This window comes from Cherax quadricarinatus, chromosome 1 (genome assembly GCF_038502225.1).
Source record: "Cherax quadricarinatus isolate ZL_2023a chromosome 1, ASM3850222v1, whole genome shotgun sequence".
In the NCBI taxonomy this organism is placed as follows: domain Eukaryota; kingdom Metazoa; phylum Arthropoda; class Malacostraca; order Decapoda; family Parastacidae; genus Cherax; species Cherax quadricarinatus.
In genome coordinates, this window is record NC_091292.1 from 84,114,088 (window position 1) to 84,133,007 (window position 18,920).

At 38.5% G+C, this 18,920-nt stretch overlaps 1 protein-coding gene across 6 annotated transcripts in view; it reads right to left on the minus strand.

The window, feature by feature from the left end:
• LOC128685741 (zinc finger protein 39) overlaps positions 1-18,920 on the minus strand; it is a 127,896-nt gene that overhangs the window by 83,114 nt on the left and 25,862 nt on the right. For all 6 annotated transcript variants that reach the window (XR_011391790.1, XM_070083397.1, XM_070083376.1 and 3 more), the window contains exon 6: positions 6,812-6,891. Coding sequence is in view for 5 of the 6 variants with exons in the window: in XM_070083397.1 (XP_069939498.1) it covers positions 6,812-6,891 (80 nt within the window). In the remaining variant the exon portion in view is untranslated. The remainder of the gene's footprint in view (positions 1-6,811; positions 6,892-18,920) is intronic.

The window sequence follows — 18,920 nt, forward strand, 5'->3', positions numbered from 1 at the left end:
ATTACTTTCAAATCTTAATTCTCATTAGCCATGATACCTTTCCTGGTGAAATTCACTATGCTATGATAAATGAGACTCATTATGGCTAAGGGACTTAACACTCATCAAGGCTGAGTGACTGAATATCTCAAAATTACAGTGTCTGCCCTTGCAAATGTCTTATTCATCAACTTGTTGGTACTGTAGACAAGTGTAATGCAGAAAACTGTAATAAAAGTAAGGCAAGTGTTACTGGCCAAGGTCTCAGCATGAAGTTTCTTTCCCTCTAGCCCTTTCACTCTTGGTCCCGTAATATTACGGCTTGCAAGCCAGTGTCAATCCCGTAATACTATGCCAAAATATAAAAAAAAAATCCTGCAGCATGCAATGCATAATGAAAGGAAAAAAACTCTGACCGTGTTTTGGCTTAACCCCTTGACTGTCGCAACCCCAAATCCTGATGTCTCCTGGTGTCGCAAAATTTCCGAAAAAAAAAATTATTTTTTTTCTTATGAAATGCTGAGAATCTTTTCCCGATTGTAATGACACCAAAAGAACAAAATTTGGTGGAAAACTGCGGAATTACTCTCTCACGAAGTTAGCGGCCTCGGCAATATTTACGAATCGGCGATTTTGCCCACTTTGAGCCTTATTTTCGGCTAATTCCATTGTTCCAGTTGACCAAAGTCATAGCTATTTCTTTAGAACTCCATTTTTTGTATCAATTGAGTACAAGAAACTGCCCACTTACCGATTTCAACTACCCAATAACGTGGTCAGAAATTTGCAATTTAACCAATTTCACGAAAATTAAAAAATGTGACAATTTCAAAATAGGGTCTAGAATGAACAATGCAGACATTCCTGGCTCTAAAATAACATTTTCTTTGTTCATCAGTCATGTCTCCAGGCCCCTCTGATATTACTCTTGCTTTCTATTCAAATAAAAAATATAAGATTTAATGTTATGCAGACTACTGCAATATTGTAATAATTCTATAAATAATGTCAACCCATTCATGACTGCATATTAGAATGGCTACTTGGACATTTATTGGAAAATGACATCATTTGTTTAAATTTGAACATTGGCAAAAATCAAACATTTCCCCTACTTTGAGCTCCATTTCAAGGTTCTTTTCATAGTAAAAACCAATCAAAATTACTCTGTTTCTATAATTTGTTTTCCATTCTATCAAATGAGACCAAGAAAGCGAGAATACAATCATAAATACTATACGAAAATAGACCACAAAGTCAGCATTTTAATTAAAAAATAAGGTCGGAGTTTTTTTTCTCATTATGCACTGCATGCTGCAGGATTTTTTTTATATGGTGCACACTGACCACACAGACCCATTCTCTCACATGTGGGCCTACCAGCTTTCTCCTGCTTGATTTGAAGCCGCTAGAATTTATGAGTACAGTGGACCCCCCGCCTTACAATATTAATCCGTTCCTGAGAGCTCACCGTAAGCCGAAATTATCATTAGCCGAATTAATTTTCCCCATAAGAAATAATGGAAATCAAATTAATCCGTTCCTGACACCCCAAAGTATGAAAAAAAAATTTTACCACATGAAATATTAATTTTAATATATACAAACTGAAGAAGACATACACAATTACTATTCTACTAAGAATAAAATACATGACACATACCTTTATTGAAGATCTGGTGATGACTGATGGGATGGGAGGAGGGAAGAGTGTGGAAGTTATTGTTTAGAAGGGGAATCCCCTTCCATTAGGACTTGAGGTAGCAAGTCTTTTTCCAGGGTTACTTCCTTTCTTCTGTTAATGCCACTAGGACCAGCTTGAGAGTCACTGAACCTCTGTCGCACAACAAATCTGTCCATAGTGCTCTGTACCTATCGTTCCTTTAAGACTTTCCTAAAATGGGCCATAACATTGTCATTGTACAGGTTGCCAACATGGCTTGCAGTAGCTGTGTCAGGGTGATTTTCATCCGTAAAGGTTTGCAGTTCAACCCACTTTGCACACATTTCCTTAATCTCCTTTTTCAATTCCATACTAATTCTCGCCCTTTTTACCACAGGGATGGCACTAGAAGCTTTCTTGGGGTCCATGGTGACTTATTTTGCAGTTACAAGCACTAAAAACACTGGGATAATGTGAAATGTACCGAATGTATGCGTATATGCGACTGCACTGGCTGGCTTGTAAACACTGACGTTGAGGCCACACATGGGACGTGTCCCAGATGAATCACGTAAGGCGAGTTTTTTATCGCGAGGCGAGGCAAAATTTTTGCACTCAAATGCTTCGTATGGTGGATTTAATGTAATGCGATGCATTCGTAAGGCGGGGGTCCACTGTATATATACGTCAAACACGGTGGCTCGTAAGACGTATGTATATATACGACTGAAACAGTCAAAGGATTAAAACACCAACTTTGTGGCATATTTTCGTATGGTATTTATGGTTGTATTCTCATTTTCTTGGTCTCTAATGATAGAATGGAAGATATATTATTGAACGGTTGACGAACTAAAAGTACCTTGAAATTGAGCTCAAAGTAGCGGAAATGTATGAATTTTGCCGATGTTCGAAAGTAAACAAATCATGTCATACATCCAATACATGTCAACTGGTGGGTCTAATATGCTTTCACAAATGTGCTATTATTATTTATACCACTTTTACAAAAATGCAGTAGTCTGCACAACAATAAAACTTATATTTTTTGTGTGAATAAAAATTTAAAATAGAAAGCACGCATAATATAAGAGGGGCCTGGAGGCGTGACTAGTGAACAGAGAATATTTTATTTTAGTGCTAGGAATGTTTGCATTGTTAATTTTGGACCTTATTTTGAAATTGGACTTACAGTGGAATTTGAAAAATCGAACGTATCAAAAATAGGACCATTTTTTCGGACAAACTGTGTCCCTATTATCAAACGCGCCCCTATTTTCGGACCGCCAGGTACGGGACCTGTCTGCCGGCCCGCTCTGTCCGCGTCCCAGCGCAGGCGCCGTGAGCAGTCTAGCTTTGTTTATGCTTGAGTGAACACTAACCTGCGCTCTCATTCACGCATTTTATGATTATTTCGTTGTGTTTAGTGCTTGTGGGACTGTGAAATAAGCTGCCATGGGCCCAAAGAAACTTGCTAGTGGTACCCCTGTGGTAAAGAAAGTGAGAAACACCATAGATGTGAAGGAAATAATACAGAAGTATAAGAGTGGTGTGAGACTTGTTGAGCTTGCCAGGATGTATGGGAAAAACAAGTTGACCATCGGTTCTATCCTGTCAAAGAAAGAACAAATCAAGGAAGCTGATGTTGCGAAAGGTGTTAATATAGGGAGTGGATGAGGTGCCTTCTTCAAAAATTAAGGAGATTTGTGCCAAGTGGAATGATGTCCAAATGTTTGTGCAGAAGTACCACCCTGAGCAAGCTGAAACAAGCCATCTTTGCAACAAGTTCAGTGACAGAACCATGTCCCATTTTAGGGAAATGTTAAAGAGGCACCAGAAACAGAGGACTGTGGACAGTTATTTTGTGAGACAGGGGTCCAGTGACTCTCAAGCTAGTCCTAGTGGCATTAAAAGACAGAGAAAGGAAGTAACCCCAGAGAGAGCTTTACCTGAAGTCCTCATGGAGGGAGATTCTCCTTCCAAACACTAACCCCAACTCCCTCTCTCCTCCTCCCTATCTTCCAGATGCCATCACCAATCTTCAATAAAGGTAAGTAAAAATGTTATTTTATATGTATTACTATACATAATTAAAAACTATAGTATTTGTTGTACATAAAACTGCAATTAATCTCTAGAAAATGTATTTTTTGTGTGAATATTTTTGGGTTTCTGGAACGGATTAATTGTATTTCCATTATTTCTTATGGGAAATATTGCTTCGAATTTCAGACTTTTCGAATTTAGAACTAGCTCCTGGAACGGATTAAGTTCGATTTTTGAGGTTCCACTGTACTTGAATTGTGTATGACACTGCCCAAATTACCAATTTCTGATCACTTTATTGGTAGTTGAAATCAGTAAATGGACAGTTTCTTGTACTCAATTGATAGAACAAAAGAAGTTCTAGCAAAACAGCTGAGTCTATTCGACTGGAACAATGGAATCGCCAAAAATAAGGATCAAAGTCAGCAAAATCGCTGATGCATAAATATCACTGAGACCACTAACTTTGTGAGTGTAATTCTGTGACTTTTCCATCAAATTTTGTACTTTTGGTGTCATTACCATCGGGAAAAGATTCTCTGTCATTTTATAAGAAAAAATAATTTTTATTTTAAATTCTTCGACAGTGAGAGCAAGTTTGTGAGCAGGGGTCTCAACAGTGAAAATGTTAATATGCTATACCATTTCAACAGTAAAAGTTGTATGTGATTTCATACAAAAATTATTTAGCATAAGATAAACATCTTAAAAATTGCTTTAAATTTTATCTATTTGTATTTGTTCTTATTCCTGTTTCTTTAACCCTTTGTAGATCTACATCATGAGCTTAGCTTACTCTGATATGCTGTGAGTGGTAAATTTGGGTCTAGATAGAGAATTCATCTATGTGGTAAGTGTGCACCACAAAGGAAATCCTGCAGCACGCAGTGCATAATGAGAAAAAATGCGACCGCATTTTTGGATTAAAACACCAACTTTGCGGTTTTTATGGTTCTATTTGCGGTTTCTTTGTCTCATTTGATGAAATGGATGACATATTACAGAAATAGATTTGATTTTGATTGGTTTTAGTACTGAAAATAACTTGAAATTGAGCTCAAAGTAGTGAAAATGTTTGATTTTTGCCAATGTTCAAGAGTAAACAAATGACGTCACACATCCAATACACATCAACTGGTGGGTCTAATATACATTTACAAATACACTGATATTATTTACACAATTATTACAATATTGCATAACAGTAAATACTATATTTTTTGGTGTCAATAAAAATTCTTTATGTAAATAAAAAATAAAAATGGAATTCATCTGTAAGGTCTGGAAATGTAACTAATAAACAGAGGAAATGTTAATTTAGTGCCAGGAATGCCTGCATTGTTTATTCTGAACCCTATTTTGAAATTAGGATACTTTGAACTTTATGTGAAATTGACCAAATTACCAATTTCTGATCACTTTAGTGGGTAGTTGAAATAGCTGATTGGGCAGTTACTTCTGCTCAATCAATAAAACAGAAGTAATACTAGTGAAATAGCTAAGAATTTGGTCAAGTGGAATAATGTAATTGGCCTAAAATAAGAGTCAAAGTGGGCAAAATCGCCAATGAGTAAATATCGCTGATGCAATAAAATTCACGAGTGTAATTTTGTCTATTTTCCAACAAATTTCGTAGAAAAAGATTTTCTACCATTTCATAAGAAAAAATAACAAAAATATTTTTTTGAAATTTCTTGGGCTAAGCTTTCATAATAATTTCAGGAAAGTTCTAAAAATAGTGGCAGTCCCCTTGCATTTAACTGTACTAATCTAATTTGTTTTAATACATACAAGCAACAATGTAAATTCATTTCTACAAGGGAAAGAAACATACAGTGGACCCCCGCTTAACGATCACCTCCCAATGCGACCAATTATGTAAGTGTATTTATGTAAGTGCGTTTGTACGTGTATGTTTGGGGGTCTGAAATGGAATAATCTACTTCACAACATTTCTTACGGGAACAAATTCGGTCAGTACTGGCACCTGAACATACTTCTGGAGTGAACAAATATCGTTAACTGGGGGTCCACTGTATTTCTCTGGTTACTAATGAGGTGTTCTTACTACAAATAAAATTATCTTCAAAATATCTACTGAGCCTTCAACATCTATTTGTGTTTAAAATTTTTCTTTTTTTTTTAACAAGTCGGCCGTCTCCCACCGAGGCAGGGTGACCCAAAAAAGAACGAAAATCCCCAAAAAGAAAATGCTTTCATCATCATTCAACACTTTCACCACACTCACACATAATCACTGTTTTTGCAGAGGTGCTCAGAATACAACAGTTTAGAAGCAAATACGTATAAAGATACACAACATATCCCTCCAAACTGCCAATATCCCAAACTCCTCCTTTAAAGTGCAGGCATTGTACTTCCCATTTCCAGGACTCAAGTCCGACTATATGAAAATAACCGGTTTCCCTGAATCCCTTCACTAAATATTACCCTGCTCACACTCCAACAGATCGTCAGGTCCCAAGTACCATTCGTCTCCATTCACTCCTATCTAACACGCTCACACACGCTTGATGGAAGTCCAAGCCCCTTGCCCACAAAACCTCCATTACCCCCTCTCTCCAACCCTTTCGAGGACGACCCCTACCTCGCTTTCCTTCCCCTATAGATTTATATGCTTTCCATGTCATTCTACTTTGATCCATTCTCTCTAAATGACCAAACCACCTCAACAACCCCTCTTCTGCCCTCTGACTAATACTAATACTAATTACTACTAATACTAATAAGCAGGATAATATTTTGTGAAGGGATTTAGGGAAACCGGTTAGCTGGACTTGAGTCCTGGAGGTGGGAAGTACAATGCCTGCATTTTAAAGGAGGGGTTTGGGATATTGGTTGTTTGAAATGACATCTAATTTGTCATATCTGGGCACCTCTGCAAAGACAGTGATTTGTGTGAATGATGGTGAAAGCGTTTCTTTCTTGGGTCACCCTGCCTTGGTAGGAGACAGGCTGATGTGTTGAAAAAAAAAATCTGTATTTTCCTTTACTGAAATAATTTATGCCAATAAAATGGGCGAGCTATGAATGTACTGTAATGCAGAAATTTTATTTAGCTCTGCATGTATTTAGTTCCTATATATAAATTCCAGTACTTACCTTATTAATGTGCTCTTGATATTGCTGATGTCCTACAAAATTTTCAGAACAGAATCCACATGATAGTATGTTAAGTTCCTCTGAAAAATAGCCAATAAAATATTTACAGTATGTTATCAATATATCTGGTCACGATGTGAATTTAGTGAATTTCAAAGATATATGTAACGACAGGCCAGGGAAAAATTACATATTTTAAATGATTATGCACATAGCAGTGAAACCATTTTGAGAACTTCTCATTACTATTACTTTAGCAACACTGTACTCGGAAAAAGTCTCACCACTCATGATGCACAATAGTTCATGAAATGAGAAGTAAATGCCAGAGAAAAATTACAGATCAACACATGCAGCAAGTGCAACTTATACAAAAACATGAATGCCCTGTGCAGCCAATCACCTAAACTTCAGAATCAGAGTCTTTGGAATATTGTCAAGTTTGTGTTTTGACAGAGTTTAAAAAAGGCCACCACTGGTGCTACATGTGAAATTACAAAATGTATGTACAGTGGAACCTCGGCTTGCGAACTTAATCCGTTCTGTGAACTTGTCCGTATCATTATTTGTTCGTATACTGAGTTAATTTTCCTCATTTAAATTAATTGAAATGCAAATAATCCGTTCCAGCCTCTCAGGAGGCATGACAAAATAATGCTAATATCAACTCTACGGCTTAGTTCTCTATCACAATTCATCTAATGACATAATAAACAATATTAATAACACAGAAACATGATATATACTCTAGAATGAATAAAATAGGCCATAATATGGTGAGTGATGGCAAAGCCGGCGGCAGCATCCTGCAGCCATTTACTCTCCCACTCTAGTATCTTCCCAGTCCATAACCCCACACCTAACTTGTGTTTATCTATGATTAGTGAGGTTCTCATATATGTAACCACAGGTGTGGTCAAGACAGATGTATATATAGGTGAAGACGTGTTCACTGTGGCCACAGTGGTGGTGGCGGCAGCCACAGTGGTGGCGGTGGCGGCAGCAGCGGCCACAGGGGTGGTGGTAGCGGCCACAGGGGTGGTGGTGGCGGCAATCACAATGGTGGTGGTGGTGGCGGCCACAGTGGTGATGGTGGTGGCCAGTTGCCTCACTCTCTCCTGCTGCCTTCTTTGTTTCTCTAGCATTTTTCATAGTTTCTGATCGCTTCTTGTATGTGTGTGTGTGTGTGTGTGTGTGTGTGTGTGTGTGTGTGTGTGTGTGTGTGTGTGTGTGTGTGTGTGTGTGTGTGTGTGTGTGTGTGTGTGTGTGTGTGTGTGTGTGTGTGTGTGTGTGTGTGTGTGTGTGTGTGTGTGTGTGTGTGTGTGTGTGTGTGTGTGTGTGTGTGTGTGTGTGTGTGTGTGTGTGTGTGTATATATATATATATATATATATATATATATATATATATATATATATATATATATATATATATATATATATATATATATATATATATGCAAAACAACCACTCTGAAAGAATAGAGAAATTCCAAGCGCTTTCGTGACTACTCACATTATCAAGGAACTATGAAAGTAAAGCATCCAAGGAAGCTATATAAGGGGTCTGGTCGGCACCTCACTATCAGATCCCACAACGGTTTAAACACGTGACGTGCGGCGAGCCAACTTGGAAAGGTCCTTGGCACAACTCACCCCACAAACTATTCTACCTAAGAAATAAGAAATTTTAAAGATTATTTGTCCAGTGTATTATTAAATTCTTCCCAAATTCTATTAATTATAAATGGATCTAATTTATATAAACCAAAGGAAATATTCATATTATTGTCAAAACTGCTTTTTATGAAACAAGATTCAATTATATTCCTGTCGACCATGGACTTGCTTGATACTACTTTCTCAACTTTTTGAAAATCAATTGGAGAAAGTTGAGAAAGTAGTATCAAGCAAGTCCATGGTCGACAGGAATATAATTGAATCTTGTTTCATAAAAAGCAGTTTTGACAATAATATGAATATTTCCTTTGGTTTATATAAATTAGATCCATTTATAATTAATAGAATTTGGGAAGAATTTAATAATACACTGGACAAATAATCTTTAAAATTTCTTATTTCTTGGGTAGAAAGTTTGTGGGGTGAGTTGTGCCAAGGACCTTTCCAAGTTGGCTCGCCGCACGTCACGTGTTTAAACCGTTGTGGGATCTGATAGTGAGGTGCCGACCAGACCCCTTATATAGCTTCCTTGGATGCTTTACTTTCATAGTTCCTTGATAATGTGAGTAGTCACGAAAGCGCTTGGAATTTCTCTATTCTTTCAGAGTGGTTGTTTTGCATATTCTGAAATCACCTGTTTACTGTGATCTTATTGCATATATATATATATATATATATATATATATATATATATATATATATATATATATATATATATATATATATATATATATATATATATATATTATATATATATATTATATATTATATATATATATATATATATATATATATATATATATATATATATATATATATATATATATATATATATACATATATACACAGTAGAGCCCCACTTATATGGCAGGTTATGTTCCAGGCTACTGCCGGAAAGCAGAACGCCATTTTTTCCACTTATAAATGAATAAATGCCAGATAAGTGTACACTAACACATTAAGTTAGCAATAGAACTAGGCATTAAAAACAATAAAAAGTAAAATACACACACAGTATACTCATTATTTACCTCAAAATATTCGTAGTATTAATGTAGGGCAAAAGATGAGTAGTATTTACTGTAAGAAGTTAGGTGTGGTAGCCCTCCTGGCCACCCCCACCCACACATAATATACTACGACGATGCTGAAAGCTCCATAAAGTGATAAAATGCATATACAGTACACTCATTACCTACCTTAAAATATTTGTAGTCTTAATGTAGGGTGAAAGGTGAAAAGTATTTATTTGTAGAAAGTGGTGTGGTAGGAAGGTGTGACCCGGTGGCATGGTGGCTAAAGCTCCCGCTTCACACACGGAGGGCCCAGGTTTGATTCTTGGCGGGTGGAAACATTTCGACACGTTTCCTTACACCTGTTGTCCTGTTCATCTAGCAGTAAATAGGTACCTGGGTGTTAGTCGACTGGTGTGGGTCGCATCCTGGGGGACAAGATTAAGGACCCCAATGGAAATAAGTTAGGCAGTCCTCGATGACACACTGACTTTCTTGGGTTATCCTGGGTGGCTAACCCTCCGGGGTTAAAAATCCGAACGAAATCTTATCTTAGGGTAGTGTAGGGAAGCCAGCCTGGCCACCCCACCCACTATGTAAACAAACAGACGATGCATCTGTTTATGGTTCATAAACACTCATACAAACACCTTACATTGTGTACAAGTTGTTTCCACAGTGGTACAGTAGAATAAATAACGACCAACACTTCCATTCTCATGTAATTTTTAGAAGGAATGATGCTCTGACAACTTATTATTATTTATTATCACACTGGCCGATTCCCACCAAGACAGGGTGGCCCAAAAAAGAAAAACTTTCACCATTATTCACTCCATCACTGTCTTGCCAGAAGGGTGCTTTACACTACAGTTTTTAAACTGCAACATTAACACCCCTCCTTCAGAGTGCAGGCACTGTACTTCCCATCTCCAGGACTCAAGTCCGGCCTGCCGGTTTCCCTGAACCCCTTCATAAATGTTACTTTGCTCACACTCCAACAGCACGTCAAGTAATAAAAACCATTTGTCTCCATTCACTCGTATCAAACACGCTCACGCATGCCTGCTGGAAGTCCAAGCCCCTCACACACAAAACCTCCTTTACCCCCTCCTTCCAACCTTTCCTAGGCCGACCCCTACCCCGCCTTCCTTCCACTACAGACTGATACACTCTTGAAGTCATTCTGTTTCGCTCCATTCTCTCTACATGTCCGAACCACCTCAACAACCCTTCCTCAGCCCTCTGGACAACAGTTTTGGTAATCCCGCACCTCCTCCTAACTTCCAAACTACGAATTCTCTGCATTATATTCACACCACACATTGCCCTCAGACATGACACCTCCACTGCCTCCAGCCTTCTCCTCGCTGCAACATTCATCACCCATGCTTCACACCCATATAAGAGCGTTGGTAAAACTATACTCTCATGCATTCCCCTCTTTGCCTCCAAGGACAAAGTTCTTTGTCTCCACAGACTCCTAAGTGCACCACTCACCCTTTTCCCCTCATCAATTCTATGATTCACCTCATCTTTCATAGACCCATCCGCTGACACGTCCACTCCCAAATATCTGAATACATTCACCTCCTCCATACTCTCTCCCTCCAATCTGATATCCAATCTTTCATCACCTAATCTTTTTGTTATCCTCATAACCTTACTCTTTCCTGTATTCACTTTTAATTTTCTTCTTTTGCACACCCTACCAAATTCATCCACCAATCTCTGCAACTTCCCTTCAGAATCTCCCAAGAGCACAGTGTCATCAGCAAAGAGCAACTGTGACAACTCCCACTTTGTGTGTGATTCTTGATCTTTTAACTCCACGCCTCTTGCCAAGACCCTTGCACTTACTTCTCTTACAACCCCATCTATAAATATATTAAACAACCACGGTGACATCACACATCCTTATTATTATTACAAATTATTATTATTACAAGTTATTATTACAAATTATTATAATCATAATAAAAAAGAAGCACTAAACCCACAAGGATCATGAATTATGATACACAGAGTGAAGGCATACGAAAGGAATATTTATCTACAGTTATCCCCCAGTGTTTGACTAGAGAAAACGTAATTCTTCCGACACTCCTACAAAGCCGCTTTGTAAACAAATCTTATATTTATGTCAATTTTTATTCTGTGGGTGTATGTATAATGTTCATAGGTTATGTAACGTGTTTCTTATATAATTTTGAAGAAAATATCATAGATGGATTAATGAAAATGTTTACATTAACGTAAAATAAGTCATTTAATGTGCCCAAGAGAGATTATTATTACCTAGTATTACTATGGCATCATGAGCAGAGAGACTCTTAGTGATTTTAATGTGTACCCTCACTCCAGCACAATGTGTAAGTATATTTACGTAGAGGTACACATAAGCATAATTATCAGAGTACATATAAAATACGCAATAACTTTTAACCCTTTCAGGGTCCGTCCCGTAGATCTACGGCTTTACGTTCAGGGTCCAAACCGTAGATCTACGCCATGAGCTCAGCTCACTCTGATAAACTGTGAGTGGTACATTTGGGCCTAGATATGAGAGAATACATCTATGTGGTATGTGTGCACCACATAAAACAGATCCTGCAACACACTGTGTATAATGAGAGAAAAAAATGAAATCATGATTTTTCGATTAAAACAGCAACTTTGCAGTGTTTTTTCGTATGTTTTTTATAGTTGTATTTGCGATTTCTTGGTCTCATTTGATAGAATGGAAGACATATTACAGAAATAGAGATGATTTTGATTGGTTTTAGTACTGGAAATGGCTTGAAACTGAGCTCAAAGTAGCAGAAATGTTAAATTTTTGCCGATATTCAAGAGTAAACAAACGACCTCACACGTCTAATACACGTCAGCTGGTGGGTCTAATATACATTCACAAATATGGTGATGATATTTATACAATTATTACAGTATTGCATAACAGTAAATCTTCTATTTTTTGGTGTGAATAAAAATTCATTATGTGAATAAAAAATCAAAATGGAATTTATTTGTAAAGCCTCAAAACATAACTAATGAACAGAGGAAATGTTAGTTTAGTGCCAGAAATGCCTACATTGTTCATTCTGGACCCTATTTTGAAATTGGAATATTTTGAACTTTGTGTTAAATTGGCCAAATTAACAATTTCCGATCACTTTATTTTGTAGTTGAAACAGTTGACTTGGCGATTTCTTGTGCTCAATCGATAGAATAGAAGTAATACTAGTGAAATAGCTAAGAATTTGGTTGATTAGAATAATGTAATTGGCCTAAAATGGGAGTCAAAGTCGGCAAAATCGCCGATTCGTAAACATCGCTGACACATCAAAATTCGCGAGAGCATAATTTCGTCAATTTTCCACCAAATTTCGTACTTTTTGTTTTATTACCTTCACAAAAAGATTCTCTACGATTTCATAAGAAAAAATAACAAATTTTTTTTTTTAAAATTCTTGGACACTGGTGCGTGACTCCAGATTTGGGCCTTGGACCCTGAAAGGGTTAAACACTTGAAATTATGGAAAGTTTCCAGACATAATAGATGTGCTCACAGAGAATGTAAACAAACCGGGTGGGGCGCGCCATATTTGAAAGACTGCTTGCCATATAGCAAATTTTGGTCATAATTTGAAGTTGCCGTATTAGCGGAACGCCATAAAGTTGCCGTATTAGCGGAACGCCATAAAGCGGGCCCCTACTGTATTGGTAGAATTACCGACAATGTGTAAAGTAAAAGGACACAAGTGCAACTAATGTGACATTTTATTGTGGCAATGTTTCACTCTCCAGGAGCTTTGTCAAGCCGTTACAAAATACATGGACACAGAGGGTACAAACCATTATAAACAGTACATGGACACACCTCACTCTAGGCCTATATATATACCCTCTGTGTCCATGTACTGTTTGTAACGGCTTGACAAAGCTCCTGAAGAGCAAAGCTTTGCCACAATAAAAAGTCGCATTAGTTTCATTTGTGTCCTTTTACTTTACATAATCGCTTCTTGTTGATTGCACACGAATACTGTCTCTTTGGGTGAAGCATGATGAATGAAACATTAACATAATAACACTTACCTTTATTGGCGATTCTTCTTGGTGTATGGAAGACTGGAGAAGGAGAGAGATTGGATTATTTATTGTATGGAAGGGGAATCCCCTTCCATCAACACCTCAGGTACCAATTGCTTTTCTGGGGTTACTTCTCTTCTCTGTTTCTTAATGCCACTAGGACCACCTTGAGAGTCAATGGAGTCCTGTCTTGCAAAAAAAACTGTCCAGAGAGCTCTGTTTCTGGCGTCTCTTTAAAACTTCCCTAAAATGGGCCAAGACTCTGTCACTGTACAAGTTGCTGATATGGCTTGCAACACCTTCTTCCATCTCTCTTCCTCCTCCTCTGCAGCAAGATTCTGAGCTGCAATCTGTTGCTCTTCCTGCTGAAGCTCTTGCAGCTCCTCAGTGGTTAGCTCTTCATTGTGGTCCTCCACCAACTCTTCCTCATCCTCCAAACTCACATCCAACCCCATGGAACTCCCCAGTGCCACAATAGAGTTCACAACTGACATAGGCTCATCAGGGGCTGCCTCAAACCCTTCAAAATCCCTCTTGTGGACACAATCTGGCCACAATTTTCTCCAAGCAGAGTTCAAAGTCTTGGTAGTCACTCCCTCCCAAGCCTTACCTATAAGGCTTATGCAATGGAGAATACTGAAGTGTTCTTTCCAAAAATCTCTTAGGGTCAAGTGAGTGTCTGAGGTCACATTAAAGCACCTTTCAAACACTGCTTTGGTGTAGAGTTTTTTAAAGTTTGAAATGACTTGCTGGTCCATGGGCTGGAGGAGAGGAGTGATATTTGGGGGCAAGAACTTTACTGTGATGAACCCAAACTCCTTCAGAATTTGGTCATCCAAGTTTGGAGGATGAGCAGGTGCATTGTCCATTACTAGGAGGCACTTGAGATCCAATTTCTTTTCCAGGAGGTAATTCTTCACACTAGGGCCAAACACTTCATTGAACCACTCGACAAAAATGTCCCTTGTGACCCATGCCTTATTATTAGATCTCCAAAACACACACAATTTACTCTTCATAACAATGTTTTTCTTGAACACACTGGGATTTTCAGAATGGTACACTAGTAACAGCTTCACTTTGAAATCCCCACTAGCATTAGCACAGAACATGAGCATCAGCCTGTCTTTCATAGGCTTGTGTCCTGGCAGTGCCTTTTCTTCCAGAGTAATGTAGGTCCTCTTTGGCATTTTCTTCCAAAAGAGGCCTGTTTCATCACAATTGAACACTTGTTGAGGCTTCAGTCCTTCAGCCTCTATGTACTCCTTGAATTCCTGCACATATTTTTCAGCCGCTTTGTTGTCAGAGCTGGCAGCCTCACCATGCCTTATCACACTGTGTATGCCAGTATACTTCTTAAATCTCTCAAACCAGCCTTTGTTGGCCTTAAATTCACTCACATCACCACTAGTTGCAGGCAATTTCTTTACCAAATTGTCATGCAACTGCCTAGCCTTTTCACAAATAAGCAACGTCATAAGACTATCTCCTGCTAATTGTTTCTCGTTTATCCACACCAATAATAACTTCTCAACATCTTCGAGTACTGGTGATCTCATTTTTGTCAGCATATTTACCCCCTTTGCAACAACAGCATCCTTGATTTCCTTTTTCTTGGCTATGATGGAAGATATGGTTGTACGGGATTTGTTATACATCCTGGCCAGTTCGCCCACACGTACGCCACTTTCATATTGTTCAATGATGTTTTTCTTAAATTCAATCGTATTTCTCACCTTCTTTACCAAAGGCTTGGCACTAGGAGCTTTCTATGGAGCCATGGTAGCTTATTTAGCACTTGCAAGCACTAAAATCAATGGAATATTATGAAATATTTCGAAGGAGCAAGTGAAGGGACCGTCACTCACTGGTAAACAATGGCACACTGGCTGGGAAGGCAGGCCCAGGCGGCTCAGAGCATGAGTACGTGTCCCGGGCGAAGGACGATTAACGAGTTAACGGACCATTTGCAAGCCAATGTTTAGACGAAATAATGGGACTATTTCCAAAACGGACGAGTTTCAGGCCGGACGATTATTGAGGAACCACTGTATTATTGTTATTATTTTTTTAAACAAGTCGGCTGTCTCCCACCAAGGCAGGGTAACCCAAAAAGAAAGAAAACCCCCAAAAAGAAAATACTCTCGTCATCATTCAACACTTTCACCTCACTCACACATAATCACTGTTTTTGCAGAGATTCTCAGAATACAACAGTTTAGAAACATATACGTATAAAGATACACAACATATCCCTCCAAACTGCCAATATCCCAAACCCCTTCTTTAAAGTGCGGGCATTGTACTTCCCATTTCCAGGACTCAAGTCCGGCTATATTAAAAATAACCAATTCCCCCCCCCCCCCCTTTTTTTTTTCAACAAGTCGGCCGTCTCCCGAGGCAGAGTGACCCAAAAAAGAAAGAAAATCCCCAAAAAGAAAATACTTTCATCATCATTCAACACTTTCACCACACTCACACATTATCACTGTTTTTGCAGAGGTGCTCAGAATACAACAGTTTAGAAGCATACACATATAAAGATACAACATATCCCTCCAAACTGCCAATATCCCAAATCCCTTCACTAAATACAGGTACCATCCGACTTACGACCAAGTTCAGTTCCGACAAACCAGTCGTGTCCTACAGAATATCAACATCATATTTTTGTAATGACTTTATTTTATTGTTTTATTTTGGCATTTCATTTCTTACTTTACTTTTTATGCTGTTAGTACTGCATTTTATACTGTAAGGTTTAGGATAAACACTGTACAACACAAACAGTTGTTTATTTCCCAAAAATTGGCATAGAAAACATGGTCGTAAGTCGAATGGTCGTATGTCGAGCAGGTCATAAGTCGGATGGTAGGTGTATTACCCTGCTCACACTCTAACAGCTTGTCAGGTCCCAAATACCATTCGTCTCCATTCACTCCTATCTAACACGCTCACGCACGCTTGCTGGAAGTCCAAGCCCCTCGCCCACAAAACTTCCTTTACCCCCTCCCTCCAACCTTTTCAAGGACGACCCCTACCCCGCCTTCCTTCCCCTACAGATTTATACGCTCTCCATGTCATTCTACTTTGATCCATTCTCTCTAAATGACCAAACCACCTCAACAACCCCTCTTCAGCCCTCTGACTAATACTTTTATTAAATCCACACCTTCTCCTAATTTCCACACTCCGAATTTTCTGCATAATATTTACACCACACACTGCACTTAGACAGGACATCTCTACAGCCTCCAACCGTCTCCTTGCTGCAGCATTTACAACCCAACCTTCACACCCATATAAGTGTGTTGGTACCACTATAGTTTCATACATTCCCTTCTTTGCCTCCATAGATAACGTTTCTTGTTTCCACATATACCTCAATGCACCATTAACCTTTTTTCCTTCATCAATTCTATGATTAACCTCATCCTTCATAAATCCATCCGCTGACACATCAACTCCCAAATAGTATCTGAAAACATTCACTTCTTCCATACCCCTCCACTTCAATTTGATATCCAATTTTTCTTTATCTAAATAATTTGATACCCTCATCACCTTACTCTTTTCTATGTTCACTTTCAACTCTCTACCTTGACACAGTCTCCCAAACTCGTCCACTAATCTTGGCAACTTTTCTTTAGAATCTCCCATAAGCACAGTATCATCGACAAAAAGTAACTGTGTCAATTCCCATTTTGTATTTGATTCCCCATAATTTAATCCCACCCCTCTCCTGAACACCCTAGCATTTACTATTTTAGAACCCCATCTATAAATATATTAAACAACCATAGTGACATTACACATCCCTGTCTAAGACCTGCTTTTACCGGGAAGTAGTCTCCCTCTCTTCTACACACCCTAACCTGAAAAACGCCGCCATGTGTCTATAATATAATATAATATAATACAGTAGACATTCATTTAGCACGAGCTTATTTGGCACGATTTGGGTACAACACGATTGAAGAATTGTGTCACAATTTTATGTAACACATTGTAAGATGAATTTAACACGGCTCAGTTTGCGGGAAAGAAAAAAAACTTCCCTTTTCCTCAAGCGGCTGCTTTGTTGTGGATCAGTGGGGGAGATCTCCCGCTGCCCCCAGGCACCCCCCGACACCACCCCACCATCTCAGCATTTGTACTTCATACGTGTCCAGTCAAACTTCTCTGCTACAAGCTTGTGACTGTGAATTGTGTTTTGATCTTTTAACCCTTAAACTGTCTAAACGTAGATCTACGTTTGCGCGCGTAGCGCTCCGACCTTGATTTTCTCCATAAGAAACAATGTAAAAAAAACGTAGATCTACGTTCGGAGCGCTACGTGAGCAAACGTAGATCTACGTTTGGACAGTTTAAGGGTTAATTGCTATATCTAGTATCTGCCAAGCAATCATGACACCCAGTAGGCATACCAGTGTTGTTCAAAGTGGCAAGAAAAGGTGTAAGCGTTTAAGTCTTAGAATAAACGAAGGAAACAAAGATATTAGACAAGACATCTTGTGGGCATAATGAGGTGTTACTTTGTACACATACAAAAGAGGAAACATAAGTTTGTGTGACTGGCTGACTTACTGAATGATTTGACTGACTTACTGAATGATCTGACTTACTGAGTGACTTGACTGACTTACTGAATGATTTGACTGACTTACTGAATGACCTGACTTACTGAACGACTTGACTGACTTACTAAATGACTTGATTGAATGACTTAAAGTTAGACACCCCAGTACAACCAACAACTTTAGTACCAGAACCTCTACCATCCACCTCAGCCCAGTAGGACCACAACATAACTCTCCACTCTCTTCACAATCATCCACAAACACCAGCACCCACAATTTAAGGTAAGAAATACTATTATTTCTGTTACATTTGTAGTCTTAAGCTGTAAAAACATAATACATCACAACAATGAACAACAATCACATATTCATTTTTTTTTTTTCAACAAGTCAGCCGTCTCCCACCAAGGCAGGGTGACCCAAAAAAAAGAAAGAAAATCCCCAAAAAGAAAATACTTTCATCATCATTCAACACTTTCACCACACTCGCACATTATCACTGTTTTTGCAGAGGTGCTCAAAATACAACAGTTTAGAAGCATATACGTATAAAGATACACAACATATCCCTCCAAACTGCCAATATCCCAAACCTCTCCTTTAAAGTGCAGGCATTGTACTTCCCATTTCCAGGGCTCAAGTCCGACTATATGAAAATAACTGGTTTCCCTGAATCCCTTCACTAAATATTACCCTGCTCACACTCCAACAGATCGTCAGGTCCCAAGTACCATTCGTCTTCATTCACTC